This window comes from Periplaneta americana, chromosome 1 (genome assembly GCF_040183065.1).
Source record: "Periplaneta americana isolate PAMFEO1 chromosome 1, P.americana_PAMFEO1_priV1, whole genome shotgun sequence".
In the NCBI taxonomy this organism is placed as follows: Eukaryota; Metazoa; Arthropoda; class Insecta; order Blattodea; family Blattidae; genus Periplaneta; species Periplaneta americana.
In genome coordinates, this window is record NC_091117.1 from 129,084,914 (window position 1) to 129,101,921 (window position 17,008).

At 33.3% G+C, this 17,008-nt stretch overlaps 1 protein-coding gene across 4 annotated transcripts in view; it reads right to left on the reverse strand.

The window, feature by feature from the left end:
- Chd1 (chromodomain-helicase-DNA-binding protein 1) overlaps positions 1-17,008 on the reverse strand; it is a 150,216-nt gene that overhangs the window by 43,359 nt on the left and 89,849 nt on the right. For all 4 annotated transcript variants that reach the window (XM_069827179.1, XM_069827180.1, XM_069827178.1 and 1 more), the window contains 4 exons: positions 16,493-16,657; positions 13,093-13,373; positions 3,774-3,909; positions 793-1,383 (listed from right to left, as the gene is read on the reverse strand). In XM_069827179.1, coding sequence (XP_069683280.1) covers positions 793-1,383; positions 3,774-3,909; positions 13,093-13,373; positions 16,493-16,657 — 1,173 coding nt within the window. The remainder of the gene's footprint in view (positions 1-792; positions 1,384-3,773; positions 3,910-13,092; positions 13,374-16,492; positions 16,658-17,008) is intronic.

The window sequence follows — 17,008 nt, forward strand, 5'->3', positions numbered from 1 at the left end:
CCATCTGTTGATTCCTGAAGTTGAGTGACATTATGTGCTTTCGATTTCAGATGAAGGTGCAGTCATTTCTTGCTAAAACTTATATTTCATAAGTATCAATGATAAGAACACTGACTTGTAAAACAAAATCTTTGTTCTCGCCAGTAAAAATGAATTTACATGAAAAACAGAAACAAGCTTTTGTTGCTATGAAAATCTTCACTGTCAATTTCTGGTAATGTCCTTTGTTATCTAAGAGTAGAGAAAATGTGAAAATACCCCAGCAATTCTTATTCCAGATGCTAAGATTCACAGCTCTACATTTGTCTTTGTGGATACTGTGTCCTGAGCAGCAGTAACTGAATACATATACCAAAAAATAAATGTGTGCATAACACGAGAATTATAGGTCGACCAATATTTGCTCACTATGGGAGGAATACAAGTCTCTATGACCATTGTACTCCGACATAGTACACACAGAAAAACTGCATTAGCTCCAAGTGATCAAACTTTGGTAGCCTTAGCTTTATAGAAACTGTATTTCACTGTATTGTTTGAGCTTGAATTATTTCGTCATTTTTAATATGTAATTATATTATTTTCATTCTCAAATTTTTACTACTAGTACTTGAATCATTCTGAATGATGTAATATTCTTTGTCTTATTATATTCTCAAATTTATTTTTAAGAAATTACGAAAGTTTAATTTATAGACTCTCTTCTCAGAAGAGGAAGCAAATGATTACACCAGTACATGTCATATCTGTTGTATCTATTTGTGCAACTAACTGAGCATTGCAAAAACTCACCTGATTCTTTTGTCCAATTCTGTGTGCCCGAGCTTGAGCCTGGAGATCATTTTGTGGATTCCAGTCTGAATCAAATATGATTACAGTGTCAGCAGTAGCCAAATTGATACCCAAACCACCAGCTCTTGTTGATAACAAGAAACAAAAGTCCTGAGAACCTTCAGCATTGAAGTGGTCCAATGCTTGTTTACGGAGTTCACCTTTAATACTGCCATCAAGCCTTTGGAAGGGGAAGTGGCGCAATTGTAGGTATTCACCCAATATATCCAACATCCTAACCATCTGAGAAAAAATTAACACTCGGTGACCAGTTTCACGTAACCGGACCAAAAGTTTATCAAGTAACACCAATTTTCCTGATCCTCTAATCAGCTGCTGAATGTGTTCTTCAGGAGAAGGTCTTTGATCGAAATCAATTGGCTTGGTAAGAAAAGCATGATTGCAGCATTTCTTTAATTCAATCACAATATTAAGAAATGTTGTAGATGAGCCTTTTACGCCTTTTCTCAAAGCATTGTAGTTCTTTGTAAGAATCCATTTGTAGTACTGTTTTTGAAGAGATGTCATTTCAACCCGAAGTATCTGCTCAACCTGGAAACAATATCCATCAACATTCATATTTTAATACAGTTAAAACTGCAATTCAAATTCTGGAGAGACACTTTTCAAGATTTTTCACATTTCTATTTAATTTATATTTTTTGTATTTCTACAATCTTGAAATGTCTTTCAAGGCCATTTTTCAAAGCAATATTCTAATTATTTCACTATAGGGAAATGATAAATTACTATCGCATGCCTCTCCCACCTCATAATGATGCAGTAATCCACCACTGAATTATATTTCTCATAAGGTTCTTCAGATTTTAATTTTTGTGATGCCAAGGAAAACAGAAGTAGCCACTTTTGAAATGGAAATATGGCATGTACCTGTTTAAGATCCACTACAACTAATAAATGCATGAAATGTAAAGAAGATGGAGCAGTTCTTGATAGAAACCATGCAAAGGACTTCGCAACAAAAGCCTGAAGGGTTTTCCTTCTTAAAACACTTGCCATCAATATTGATATAGCTTTCATTGTAAGTTGTCAGAGTCTATGCACTCTACAGTGCCAAGTAAATACCAATTAATTGATTTCCAAGTAAAAATACATAAAGATATTTGAAAAATAGTTTCTATTTCCATACATGAATTTTGATGATATTGTGAATACAAACTATTTTGATATCTTGTGTATTTTTTTCTGTTCTCTTTGCAATTGTATTTGAATAGAGAATATTATATTTGCTATACTGGTACTTCTGTTACTCTTAAAATTTGATAAACTTTTTCAAATAATGAAAGCAAAGTTATTTCTCTTTGCAGACGAAATTCTTTACCTTACTGTACTATATGAACTGTGACCTACCTCCATAGGTTGGGATACCTTTACCTTTTCTTTTTTAAACCTCAAATAAATTTATCTTTCTATAAACATATGTTTCTCAATAACCTGGTTAGAGAATGCATGACCTTGTTCTACCATGCTACAATGAACACCAATACTACAAGGCTTCACATGGTGATTACGAAAAATGAAACAGTAAGCTTGTGATTAGTACTTGAATGGAGCAATTCAGTTGGAATGGTATGTATGTCATTGACTTGTATTTTACACAACGAAAGCAATTCTATAATAGATAAAGATAACCTACTGCAATGTACTGCCTTAAGAGCAGAAATCTGTTCATCATTATTAGCATGCAATATGTCGAAGTTAAGAGTTCGAGATGACTGAGCTTTAACAACCAGCCCACTTGTGTTTTTTTAGAGTTGATATGTAAAATTTGTAAGTATTATGAAGTCCAGCAAAAGTAGGTGCTACAAGTGCAGGAATGCTACTGAAAATCGAAAATTTTAAACTGTTTGCAATTCTAATCAGAAATGCATAAAGTTTCCCTGCAAACTCCGTAACATGAGGCTCTATGGAAGACAGTTTCAAGTCTTGCCACTTGACAAATTATAACAGTTTCATGATGATAGTAATACACTTTAACACACATTACGCAAACATATAAAAACTGATTCATGCAGGATTATTACTTTAGAAAAGTGCTGAATTTTTCATTCTTTTCATTTGAATGTTCCCTGAAATACCCTCTGTTGGCTCAGATTTATGGGATGAATCACATGTTTCATTATAAGGACGAAATATAATATTACTGCCACATTAAATAAATGAATGAATGAATAAATAATTATGGTGCTCAATTAAGATATGAAAACATGTCACATAGCTATAATCTTTAAGTAGTGGCTTCAAAATTAGGGAACAAGTGGATAATTCAGACAGTACATCAGCATTGACTATGCTCGTCATTAGTCACCGGGCCATGTCAAACAAAAGAGAACTGAAATGTTGCTAGTAATATGCATGACTATATTCTTTAAGAATTCAGTGAACTAAAGTGCAAGATTTAAGGAGTATAATGGGGGATTTTTAATGCACTAAAAGAAAATGCACTTTTCGAAGATATCATAATATGTTATCATAACAAAATGACAGAGAAATATGATGTGGTCCAGAGAATATCGTTGAAATTGACTAATTTGAGAAACGAAAATATTGTATCAAAGGGATAATGGACATAACATTCACTTATGTCACTTTTGTGCGAATCACTTGTCACTAATATATCACCCTCAACAAACTCTATCTAACTTTAACACTAACAGTGTGTCTAATTGACACTAATATATCTCATCAAACCCTACCTAACCTTGTCGCAAACAGTGGCATTGTCTCTCAGTGATTTCATGAATGACGGCTAGAGAGAGAAAAAAGTTAATTAAATTTCTGCTGGTAATGATGCCACAGAGAAACGTCATGTCCACATGTCGGCAACATAGTGTATGTAGTTGCAATTCGCCATCACTGTAACGGCACGGTTGAAAGCTGCTATACCTAATTCTCCTTGTTAGCGAAAATTAGTAACTTACCTTTGCAGGTAATGACTTTTCCACATCCTTCTTGACTCTACGAATGATGAATGGCTCAAGTTGTTTGTGCAGCTTAGAATATCCTTTCTGTGCTGCATTATCATGTTCTTTCTCAAATTCTTCCCAGGATGCAAATCTATTAAAAATGTAACAAACATTTGATTATACATATATGCAGTAGAATCCGTATTTAACATTTTTCTGGGGACGCAGAAAAATTAACCTTAAATATAAGCTGACACTAAATAGGGGTTTGCTATTTTTGTGTAAAGAAGTTGAGTATTTTCGCAAGAAAGCTACAATAGTAAATTATGGGTAAAAAAAGAGGAAACATTAAGGGGAAGCTGTATACCAATCAAGTCTTTTCGCCATCTCTGTTGTCTGGGTTTTTTTCCATTTTGTGAATTAAATTAACTTTTTCTGCAAGAGAAAGTATTTTCCTCTTTGCGACAATTGTGAACTAGGGTTAGGTACTGTAATGTTGAAAATGATTCCATCTCTTCACTCTAGTAGCACCAACACTAAGCACTTCAGCGAGCACAATAAAGACAAGAAGTGGCTGACACTGTAAGTTGCGAATTGTGATGGATGGTTGCTATGTCCATCATTGAATGTGACTGGTTCTCGCAAAGGGCGCGAATTAGCAGATGAACAGGCATGCAACTTCGTGTAAACGTGGGGAGGGAGTGGAATCACATGGCCCACTCCATTAACAAATGGGGGCTAGGCACCAGCACTATCAACTCATTGACTCTTAAAATTTTGTATTTTATGGGTTGAATCGAAATGCATTTATTTTTGCATTAATCGAGATTTAAAAAAAAAAACATTTAAGTGCAATTTTTAACGTAAAATGCAGGTTTCACAGCAAAGAGAATAATGTTAAATCGAATATAAAAATTACATTAATCATATGTGATAATTACTGGGACCATGAAAATTTAACATTAAATACAGTCATACTGTATATGCTTTTATTGTGGTGAAAAATGAAAAGCTGAACATACTATCAAGCTCCTGTGAATGTACTTTACTATGTTCTCAGTTAGTTAATGGACCCCACACATAATTTATTTTATTCTACATATTCTATACAGAAATATTTCTCACAATTTGTCACAAACATCTACATATATAATTGGAACTGGTAATGGAAATTACAGGAAAATGGCTGAACTGATTTTAATGAATGACCCATCATTTTGAAGCTTGGCATCCAAGGATTTTCAGAAAAATAGTAACTTTCAGTGAGTCATTAGTTTTCATATATAATTTTCCTATTTTCCAAAATCCATCTTTCGTCAGTTTTGAGAACTAATTGCCTTTCAGAATAAAACAAAACACACACTACAATAAACAACAGGCTATTACACGAAGGCCATGACCTGCAGGATTGTTGACATATTTAGAGTTCAAATTCAATTGGTTATTAAAAACTTCAAGACTAAAATAATTTACAGGTCTGATTTTGCGGTGTGTAATTTTCCGAGTACAGCTGTATATTGGATATTAAAATCTACAAAACTTGAGGTGATTTAATGACATTATTACCATTAGAAATGAAATATTATTATAGTTAATGCCATGATGTTAATATATAGGCCTATTTATAAAACTACAAAACTTTCGTAAGATAATAATATTGTTATTAAAAATGAAATATTTTTATAGTTATTAATCAAGTGGGGTTGAGTCTTTTTATGGCGGTGTGGTGTAGATACTTATATGCGTCAGTCTCTTCAGTATTGGCTCGAGAGAGCGCAAAAATTACAGTGCCTAAGGAGAGACCAAAAGGTATTACTTACAGATAAAATAAGAGGCCTAGAAAATTTTGTAGTCTCCCGATCATTTCAGCAAGATCTCTTAGCAGGATAAAATGATTTTACCTTCTACATTTCAAGCTCTACATGCAGCAGCTATACCAAGATGCTATGTCTATTGTTCAAAAGTATAGCAAACCTGACTTTTTTTAACTTTCACCTACAATCCACAATGACCTGAAATAGCTATTGCTTTACTCCCACATGAAAAATCCACTGATCGTCCTGACATTGTTACTTGCGTTTTCGTGTTGAAACTCAAAAACTGAAGGTGGATAGGTACAAGAAAAAGTATTTGGCATAAAAAAACCATTCAGAGGGAGTATGTTTCATTATTATGGAAGCAAATAACTTTCAAAATGTCTGATATTTTTCATTGAAAATAAATCTGAAAAAAATTATTTGAAAATCTAATGAGCTTAGAGTGCAGCATTTGCTGCACAAGCCACTAGTTAACTTATAACTACACTTGCTTTAATTATGTTATAATTGCTTGAAATTACAATTTTAAAAATCCTAATAAATAACAATATAAGTATTAAGAATACTCTAACATTCATGCTGTTACTACCTAGTGCGTAATTTTTGTGTTAGGGTTAAAATAATTTGTAACACTTCTGTGAAATGTCGCAAAAAAGACGTAATTCAGAGAATGATAACTCATGGAGTGCGAATCCTTTGTGTAAAGGTACAGCATTAAATAGTCAGAGGTCAGAATTGTTGTAAAAACTCGTCTGTTGTTAGTGATCATTTTGACAATGTTGCACAGCTGTGATACTGGTATTAATGAGAAAGTTCTGTAAAATTCTTCTCCAGAGAATATTAAAACTTTCCACTATCCATCCCTCTCATCTTCAAGCTGCATTATTACAGTATTTCTTTTGCACATTCTCCAACTAAACTCGAAAAGATGTTAGTTTTACTAATCTGAACGAAGCTAATTTGTTTAGGTGACTAAATGGAAAATATTTTGTGATAAATTGGAAGTAAAACAAAATAAATATGATATTTTACGGACAATTGTGAAAATGGCGTTATGACAAACAACAAGCATATTACTCTGATGTATTTTTTGCAGACAGACGAAAAATTCCAGCTCAATGTTTCAAAATTTGAGGTCATTTTTGTTGATATAGGCAAACTTTTTACAGAGCTGTGCAGAATTTTATAAATGGCTGTAGAAGTATAGTAAAACTTCTTTTATATATTTGAACTTATGAGTTTTTCACACTTGCTCGTTTTTTTTTCTGAAGTCCTGGCAAAATTCCTATCCTTTCCATGTTAATTTATTTCGGATATTATGTTTTTTACAATCGAACAGCAAAGCAGGAAAACGTTGCAAGTGCCAAATTGAAATTTTACAGATCACTGCACCTCCAAATTTCACTATGTGTTTTTAAAAAGATTTTGCAGGAGAAAGAAAAAAGCATTGTCACTTTCAATTCCCTAAATGTTTAAATCTACTTTCGGTATGATTTTAATCATTACAAGAAATATGATGAAATTATGAAGAAAGTAGCTTTGAAAATCAAGGGTATTATAAGTCTCAGTGCTTTTTTTCTTTCTCATGCAAAACTTCTTAAACCTTATAGTGTATTTTGAAGGTGCAGCGACGAGATACAGAAAAAGAATTACTTGATCCTTTGCAGTGTAACATTTTCCCATAATCTGCTGGGTTCTATAGCCTAAATTGAAGGTTCTAGGTTCTACTTTCACTTTCAACCAACAGAGTTCACTAAAATATAAAATAAAGTATGTGCAACATGTTTATATTAAAACATTACAAGAGGAAATAAAATGTCGTTTGCAATGTTTTTCAACTTAGCTATTCAATTATGCAATCATATTTTAAACCCCAGGAGATACGAAACATCATTTATGCCCTAAATCAATTTTGCTCTTAATTAAGTTTGCCGTGAAAATGTTGTTGTTGTTGTTTTCTAATGCCAGGCGTTTGACAATAAAGTCATTTGACCTCTTGCACTACAATATTTTTCAAAGATATTTTCATGACCAGCCACTGAAGCACAGATTTTGAGGTGTTCCGAATCCATTTCTTGGTTTGAGTTGCACAATGGACAGTTAGGGGACTGATATATTCCAATTCTATGCATGTGTTTGGCCAAACAATCATGGCCTGTTGCCAATCTAAATGCAGCTACAGACGATTTTCGTGGTAAATCGGAAATTAACTGTGGATTTTGATGCAGAGAGTTCCATTTTTTCCCTTGGGATTGTATTATCAAATTTTGTTTGTTGAAGTCTAAGTATGTAGATTTAATAAATCTTTTCACAGAGTAATATGTAGATTTAGTAACAGGTCTGTAAGTAGCAGTGCTGCCCTTCTTTGCTAAAGCATCCGCATTCTCGTTTCCCAGGATTCCACAGTGGGATGGTATCCATTGGAATACAATTCTTTTATTGAGTGATATTAATTGAGAGAGCATTTTAGTTATTTCTGCTGTTTGAGATGAAGGTGTGTGTTTTAATGACTATTGATAGAATAGCTGCTTTGGAGTCTGACAATATAACTGCATTCCTAAATTTATGATGTGGCATAGAAGATTCCTGAGACTTTCACTTATTGCAATGATTTCTCCATCAAAACTTGTTGTTCCATACCCAAAAGATCTATAAAGTGAGAAGAGACAGCACGTAACACCTGCACTGGCACCTTGTTCTCTGGAGATCAAGGATCCGTCAGTGTATAAATGAAGCCAGTTTTGTGGAGGGTATCTAATATTAATTGTCTCTAAAGACAATTGTTTTAGTATTTCAGTGTTTACTTCTGATTTCAGTATTTCTCCTGTTAAATTTAGATTATATTCCATATTTAATAGAGTTAAAGTGTTCGGTTTAATTTGTAGGTTTTCTTTTAAATTCGGGATATTGATTTTCTGTTTTAATTCTTGAACAATGGATATGAAACTTTTTTGAGTTTTCAATCTACAGAGAGGACTGTATGAATGCCAATTGTTTCCTGGTAATCTAATAAGTTTTTCATATTGAATCAGTGCTTTTTCTTCTATTGTCATTTTGATGCTGTTAATTATTAGTGAGGAATCTCATAGAATCTATTGGAGTTGTTTTGATTCCACCAGTAATGAGTCTCAGAGCTTGGTTTTGAACATATTCTATTTCGTTTATGAAAGGTGAAGTAATTAAAATTTCTCCGCAGTATGTCAGCACTGGCTGTATAAACATTTTGTATGTAGTGTTCAAAGTATTCCTAGAGCATCCCCATTTCTTTCCTGCTAGTCTTTTTAGAAGGGAGAATCTTTTACGAGCTTTTTCAGAAATGTATTTGGATTCATAAGTCCAAGGAAGGTGTTGGTCATTGTATTGGATATTGAATTCTCTTTCTTTTTTACCAAATGAAAATATTTGGTAGTTACTTTTGCTTAAATTGAGTGTCATCAAATTTGATGTATTCCATTCATGTAGTTGATTTAGAGCTTTAAGAGCAGAATTTTGAATTTTGTCTTTATGTCTGTAAGATCCGGAAGTCCACAAAACTATATCATCTGCAAATAGTGCTGTTTTCATGTTTGATTCCTCTAATAGGGAGGGTAAGTCATTTATATAAATATTGAATAAAGTTGTGCTGAGGACAGCGCCCTGAGGTAGACCTCGATATGTTTATCTGTAACTAGAAAGTGAGTTATTGAATTTAGTGGCAATGAATCATTGACTAAGGAATTCTGATATCCATCTGAACATATTGCTGGAGATACCTAATTTCTGGAGTTTCAGTAATAATTTATTTCTCCAAACAGAGTCATATGCTAGCTGAAAGTCAATAAATATTGCGAAGGTATCTTCTTTCTTGTTAAAACTGTCTTTTATTTCTTGGCCGAGGCGTATGACTTGTTCATTGGTAGAGTGTAGTTGTCGAAAGCCGGCTTGTCTTGGTGATAAAAGATTTTGGGATTCTAAATATCAAGTTAATCTGTTGGAGATCATGGACTCCATGGTTTTTGCTATCATGCTTAATAGTGCTATTGGTCGATAACTATTAACATCATGAGCAGGTTTCCCTTTTTTGTGAATTGGTACAATGATTGCTTTTTTCCAAGCTGCAGGAACTGAGGTGTTCCATGATAAATTGAAAATGGATAAAAGTACAGACTTGGCTTTTCCCCCAGATGTTTTAAAAATTCGGAATGAATGTTATCGGGGCCAGGAGATTTCTTGGTTTTTAAATTTTGTAAAGCTAGAGTTAATTCTTTGGAAGTAAAATTTTGATGAAATATTTCAGGTTTTGTACTAGTAATATTGTTTTTATTATTTTTATGTAATTCTCTTTTGATAAATTTGTCAGTTTTTTTGGTATTGGGATGTAATCTGTGAGAGTTTGAAAATGTAAAAACGCGAAAATACAGTACATGTTCATTGTAAAGATGTGGCCCACTCTGAAATTCGAAGCTGCGAAACAGCACTGGCTTGTCTCAGCATGTGCTAGCTTCAGTAAACTGGTTATGTGCGAGTGGGAGAATTCATTCAGAGAAGGAAAAGAAATGTGTGAGCAATCTTCCACCTTACGACCTGTTGCGCAGAAGGAAGAAACGGAACATTTTAAACAATGAGGATGTGACACTAATGCTTTGATCACAAAGAACGCAACTAACCTAGCATCTGTCCAAAGTGAAAATATTTTGACAATACCTCTCCCTCATGCTAAAATAATGAAAATGTACATTCATGGTTTTGGCATGAGGAAGACGAATGGACTCAACGAAATGACAAGAAGGTTGTTGACTGTTTCCTTAATTCCAATTTCTTTGTTTGCAATTTGCTTTTGCTGTGAAGTGTGATCAGTCATCAGTAGACTTCGTTGAATTGCCACACGCAGCATGCCATCAGGTTGCCGATGTACGGTAGTATAGAGGAGGTGAGCGACCGCCTGGTCCCGTAGTATAAGCAGTTCATATTAAGAGTTGTGACCAGTCCAAATAGATAGAGCAGCTACAGCTAATGTATACCTATGTAAGCACTTGTTTTTGCATTACTGTGGTTGGAATAGTCAAAATTTAACATTTGTTCAGTGCAGACAAGAATTCAATCAAACATACTCCAATGAGAGTGTTGCTGTTCCAAATAATTGCCCCTGGAATACCCTTACCCCCGCAGCCAGTCTTGACCCGTTGGGGAACGTGGTTGGATGCTGTTAATTATTATGCAGAACATTATGGCAAAATAATGGAGGTAATTAGATAGCATAGACAGTTCCGCTTTTGCAGCTGTAAAATCATTGTCTTCTGAACAGCTGTTGGAAGATATTCTGTTCATTGATTCTAATTTTAAAATCGTGTCCAAAAGCATCATCCTGTTAGAATCGTCTAAACTACAACTCTCAGAAGCCCTTAATATAGTGGATAAAGTATCACAAACCGTTATCCAAAATAACAATTCACTAATTTCAGAAAAAATGAAATGTAAGTTGAGAAACATTATTGCTAAAAATTCTGCCTATTCACAACTTCGTATTATAAATGATGTACTATCGGGTCATGACAAGACATCAGAAGTAGTGACTTTCCGTTCTTCAAATATGTACGTATTACATCGTGTGATGTTGAACGTACATTTTCCCAAAATAAAAACTGTTTAAGTGACCATTGGAGGAGGTTACTTTGCAGTCGCTGAAAATCTATGTAACTCTTCACTGCAATGCACATATTCAAGGATGATGTGAGTATCTTACATTAAATTTTAAGAGTTAATATATCTCACTATAAAATAATTGTGTATTTACATGTTTAGACATTTCCTACTTCAATGATCATTCATTACATTTCTTGAATGGAGGATACAGGTTTTATTGTAACCGCAGTATACTGCTCAGTGTTTACATTAGAGGCATACTCCATCTGTTCTACGCCCCCTTCTCATACAGTCTATACCGCGTGCACAGTAAACCTTGCGATTCTTGTGGCAATTCCACGAAGTCTGGTCATCAGTGATTTGTTACTTCCTGTACTGTGAAGTTCGTGACTGTATGCAAAATGAGTGGAAGAAAGAAGAAAAGTATTAAAACCATTGAAGGTTGTAAAAGAAAGCGACAATAAGAAATGAGTTGATAATGCCAAGGAATTAGGGGTAGCTCTGTTCACTTTAAATTCTAATGTGGCGAATGTGTCAAAAATAGAAGTGCACATGCATTCAGATTCATATTGACTTAACTCATTCTTCATATATAGTCTTCAAATGCTATTTCAGATGTTATTAAATGGCATTTAAGTTATGTTTTTTTCTTCATACCCCTCTAAAAACCCACATGTGAAGTTTTACTGAATAAAGAGGAATGGTGCATTCGAGAAATATTTCGGGCATTTTTAAGTACAGTGTACGTTTCTTTCCAGTATTTCTTTCATTTTATTTACAGCTTTTGCAGGGAATGAAGTGAAATGCGTTCAAGAGAGAAGAAAATTGTCTGCAGTGTTGCAGTGTTAATACATTCTCCTCATATTTAAAACAACAGAACATTCATGTTTATTTATTTTTAGAAGGTGAGAGAATTAATCTGTCAGCTGTGTTTCCTTATTATCTCAAAATACTGTGGTCTTGTCCACTTTTACTCAAAATATCTTTCCAGCAAGACAAAAAATGAAATTCAACAACTTTCATCCTTCTCCTGATAACTGCAAGATTAATCCAATCTCTATCATCATATCCCACCTCCCTCAAATCCATCTTAATATTATCCTCCCATCTACGTCTCGGCCTCCCTAAAGGTCTTTTTCCCTCCGGTCTCCCAACTAACACTCTATATGCATTTCTGGATTGGCCCATACGTGCTACATGCCCTGCCCATCTCAAATGTCTGGATTTAATGTTCCTAATTATGTCAGGTGAAGAATATAATGCGTACAGTTCTGCATTGTTTAACTTCCACCATTCTCCTGTAACTTCATCCCTCTCAGTCCCAAATATTTTCCTAAGAACCTTATTCTCAAACACACTTAATCTCTGTTCCTCTATCAAAGTGAGAGTCCAAGTTTCACAACCATACAGAACAACCGGTAATATAATTGTTTTATAAATTCTAACTTTCAGATTTTTTGACAGCGGACTAGATGACAAAAGCTTCTCAACCGAATGATAACAGGCATTTCTCATATTTATTCTGCATTTAATTTCCTCCCAAGTGGTGATTTATATTTGTTTGATATTTGAATTTTTCCATCTCTTCAAAGGGCAAATCTACGAAAACGAGAAAATTTGCAAGATATAATTTCTAGGAATGTTGATTGTTGCTGCTGAAATTATCATAGAACATGTTTAATACATGTCTAGCAGATTGACATTATCCTTAGGCTTCCTTTGAAATACACAACCAGCAAGAGCTCAAATATACACAAACAAACAACAAAGCTACCCACCTGTCGCTCACCAGAGTGAGGCAACTTGACTCTTAATTATACATGCATAGGTGTTTGATTATATACAGAAATGAGAAAAACATGCTGATATAAGATTGATGAAAAAATAAAACATACTTGTTTGGCATGATGAAATGAAGAAGACTCCACAATTCCTTGAGACTGTTTTGTAAAGGTGTACCAGTAATGAGTAGCCGATGATTAGTATCAAATTCCATTAGAGCCTTATATAAAAGAGAGTCATCATTCTTCAGTCGATGAGCCTCATCCACTAGAAGAGCAGCCCAGCTCAGGCTGCCAAGGAATGCTTTGTCTTTTAACACAATCTCGTAAGTTGTGAGAATTGCATTAAACTTGAGCCTTTTCGAACTACTGTAGCACCATTCATACTGACGAATCTATGTAAAAATAAAGGAAAAATATTTTAAAACACAAATGCTTCAGGACTGTCAAGATAGTTCAATAATACGTAATTCAGTAATAGGTAAACAGTACAATACAAAGTGCAGATACTTTATCGGATAATGTTGTTAACTTATTAAACAACTAATTTTTCTCCTCAAAGTAACAGTTTATGGTATCTTACTTTCATCTGTGTTTAATTGGGTAAACAGATTTTAAAATCCTCCAACATTTACTTAAGATCTTAATTTTCATCTGTGTTTAATTGGGTAAACAGATTTTAAAATCCTCCAACATTTACTTAAGATCTTAATTTAAGTCCAATTTCAGTAGAAGAAAGTTTTGAATATGCTGTATAACTCAGGACTGTAAAAAAAAAGGAGAAAATCTCTACAGCTGATTAAAAGAAGGTCACAAATTTCTATTACATTTTCTACATTAATCCTATATGAAGTGATGTTAGTATTTAAAAAGATATTTTTATAATTAACATACATACCAGTATTGTATTTTTCACATAAAACATTAAATAAAAATAATCAGGAAGATAGTGAATCAAAATATTTTTGTTTCAAGAAAGTTAAAAAAAAAAAGCATAATTTCTGACAAAATTTTCATAGTTGGCACGACTGGAAATACTAGAAAAGACATTCCACCAAAATATATAGTCAAGTTGAAAACGTCGTAAGTAATGATGGTAGGGTTCCCAGATTTCAAAACCAAAAAAACCAGGACACTCTAGAAAATTTTGTGAAGCTATATGGACATGATACAATAATAACAGATAGTAGCTTACATTTACTGTAGTACACATGTATCAACAGCCTAATAAATAATACTTCAACACTCACTAAAAATTACATTTGACTACTGGTGATTGCAACAATAGCTATACTTCTCTGACGAGTGAATCTTTTCCACATATTTGCTATCTTTGGAGATTAACTCATATAATTCTGAGCATGAAATATTTCTGTAATGTGTCTTTAAAGTATTAATTTTACAGTCTGCACTAGGATACTATTCTTCTCAGCAGTACAAAGAGAGTTCATAAATGAGAAAACCCTTTCTATTGAAGTATTAGAACCCAAAAAATTAAGACAAAAACTGATAAGTTCAATTTCTTTAAATCAGATATTTACTTCCTTGAAATGAGAAAGCATTTCGGTCCAACCCTGTTATGGTTTTGTTAGAAATGTTCCACTCATTCATTTTCTTTTCACTTTTAAACTCTCCACTCTGACAGTAAACAAATGAAAAAATTGGAAGACCTTTCCTTTCACAGCCTGAATGTCAACTAGCAAAATATCTGCACCCATTTGTACAGCATTGTGACCCTCAGTACAGTCACAGCAACATATTTTTTCACCATGCTTTTAAAACATTACAAGTTTCGCAATTTATATAAAATTTTTACTCATTTTCGATCCAAAAGGAGAGCTACAAGCAGAATTTCGAAGTGTTACAAGAGAGTAAAATTATGCAAGATTATATATGAAATGTCCAGGGACCACATAAAAAGAGTGTAATGAATGGGATAATGTTATAAGTGGGAGTGTATTAATGAGGTTTCACTGTAGTTACTTCATTGCAATAGTAACATAGATTCTAGTCTGTAACATATATATTAGGAAGTAGCAGCTCTAAATTTAACAAAATGTATGTTCTGTAATATATCATTTGATACACCTAGTATCTTTCATAAGTATGAAGTAAACATAAACAAATCTTCATTCAAAAGTAAGTAATGAACAAAAATAAAATTACTTTATCTATAAATGTGCTATACATTAATTTTGCATCCATGTAAGATTTGTACTATAATATTCCTCTGAATAGATGCAAAATGTTAACATAAATAAACAGCATATTTTAAGATACAAACTTCTGTCAATTTTTTTTTTGTACTACTTTTGCTTCAAACAGTAACATTGTGTTGTTTCCTACTGGCAAAGTTTTGTAATGTTTCTTTATATAGTCCCAAAAATTAGATGATTGTGTCAACATCCATCATGTGAATGCAGCTGCAATCATTGCATTTTGCAGATTTTTTTGTGATCAATGCTTTAAAAAAAACTGCAAACAATCAGATATTTTTTTTGTGGCATTTTTTGGAACAGTAATACATAACAAAATATTGTTAATAAATGGCATTAAATAATCTAACATTATAAATAATATCTAATGATGAGAAACTAAAATAAAAAATATAGTATAAAACTCAATTACCTAGAAAACAACATTATTAGAGAAAATCAAGAAGCAATTCAACATGAAGAGGTTAAATCCTGCAAGAAGTATAATTCAATTATCAGTTTTCTGGTCCTCCACAAAACTAAAGCCACGTTTACACAGAGCAAATGCAGCCAAATGAACATGAACATCAAGAGAGTTTGCTCTATTTGAACAGCAAAGAGAAAGCAAAGGTGAAGGAACATGTTCGTTTGGCCTCACTGAGCTTTCGAGAGTTGTTGATGCATCAAAATATATTCGTGTTCGTTCTGTGTTGCTAAACACAGGTATTCAGAGTTATTCTCCGACTCAAAATCAATTCGTCCTTTTCAATATCTTATTTTATATCCGATAACAAATCGTTCCTGCAGTACTGTCACCTATGTTTCATAAGTTGTGTCACTAATATACATCTATGTTTTCTATATCTATTTTGCTGTAATTCTGTTTCTTAAACACTTACAATAACTACTTCTTTGTCTGACTTGATTTCCTTTGTACAGGAAACATAAACAATTGGAGGATGTTCACTTGTAGACACCTACAATGATTGTGCAAACGAGTGAAAGAGAACATAATAGAATGTGTTATTTCACATTCATTCGCCTTCGTTTGCTGTGTGTAAATGCATCTTAACCAATATAACTCAACTCCATGGAAGGCATCAGTTGCAAGCTCCATTGCTACAACCTGATCACTCATCAGTATTACTACCTCCACTCCTAGCTCTCTAGCCATAAGATTTTCAAATCAAACTACCTCACAACATATGGTCAAACTGAAGGGAAAATTTGCAGTTCAATGTTTATCTATTTTAAGAGTTTAGGCAAGTACTATTTTTACTGAAATTACTGAGACTGGTTATATTATGACAGGTACTCACAATGTTTCTAGAGTTAACATCACCAAGATATGTCACTATATTCATCTCAGGTGCCCACTGGGAGAATTCTCGTTGCCAAGAAGTCATTGTAGACAAAGGTACCACAACAAGGAATGGCCCATACAGCTGTTGTTGATGGAACAAGTAGTAGAGCAAACAAATAGTCTATAACATAAAGAGAAAGTTAAGTAATTAATTACAATGCAATTATGTATTCTCTCTCTGTTCCTCTCCCTCCATCTCCATCTCCCTCCCTCTCTTTCTCTTTGCAGACATTCGAAAATAAATAGCATCACTATAACAAAATTGTTACAAGTTAAGACACTTCAAACATTACAGATTTTAACCCTAAGTCGAACTTGATTACTCTTACATTGTTATAATACTGTCTTGTGACGAGATTTACATTTTTCTAATGTAATTTGCAAAAATAATAAGAAAACTGCAATTCCATCACACTAAGCTCTCATAAATCATATTCTTATTAACAAAAGTATGTAACATTTCTGTAAAATG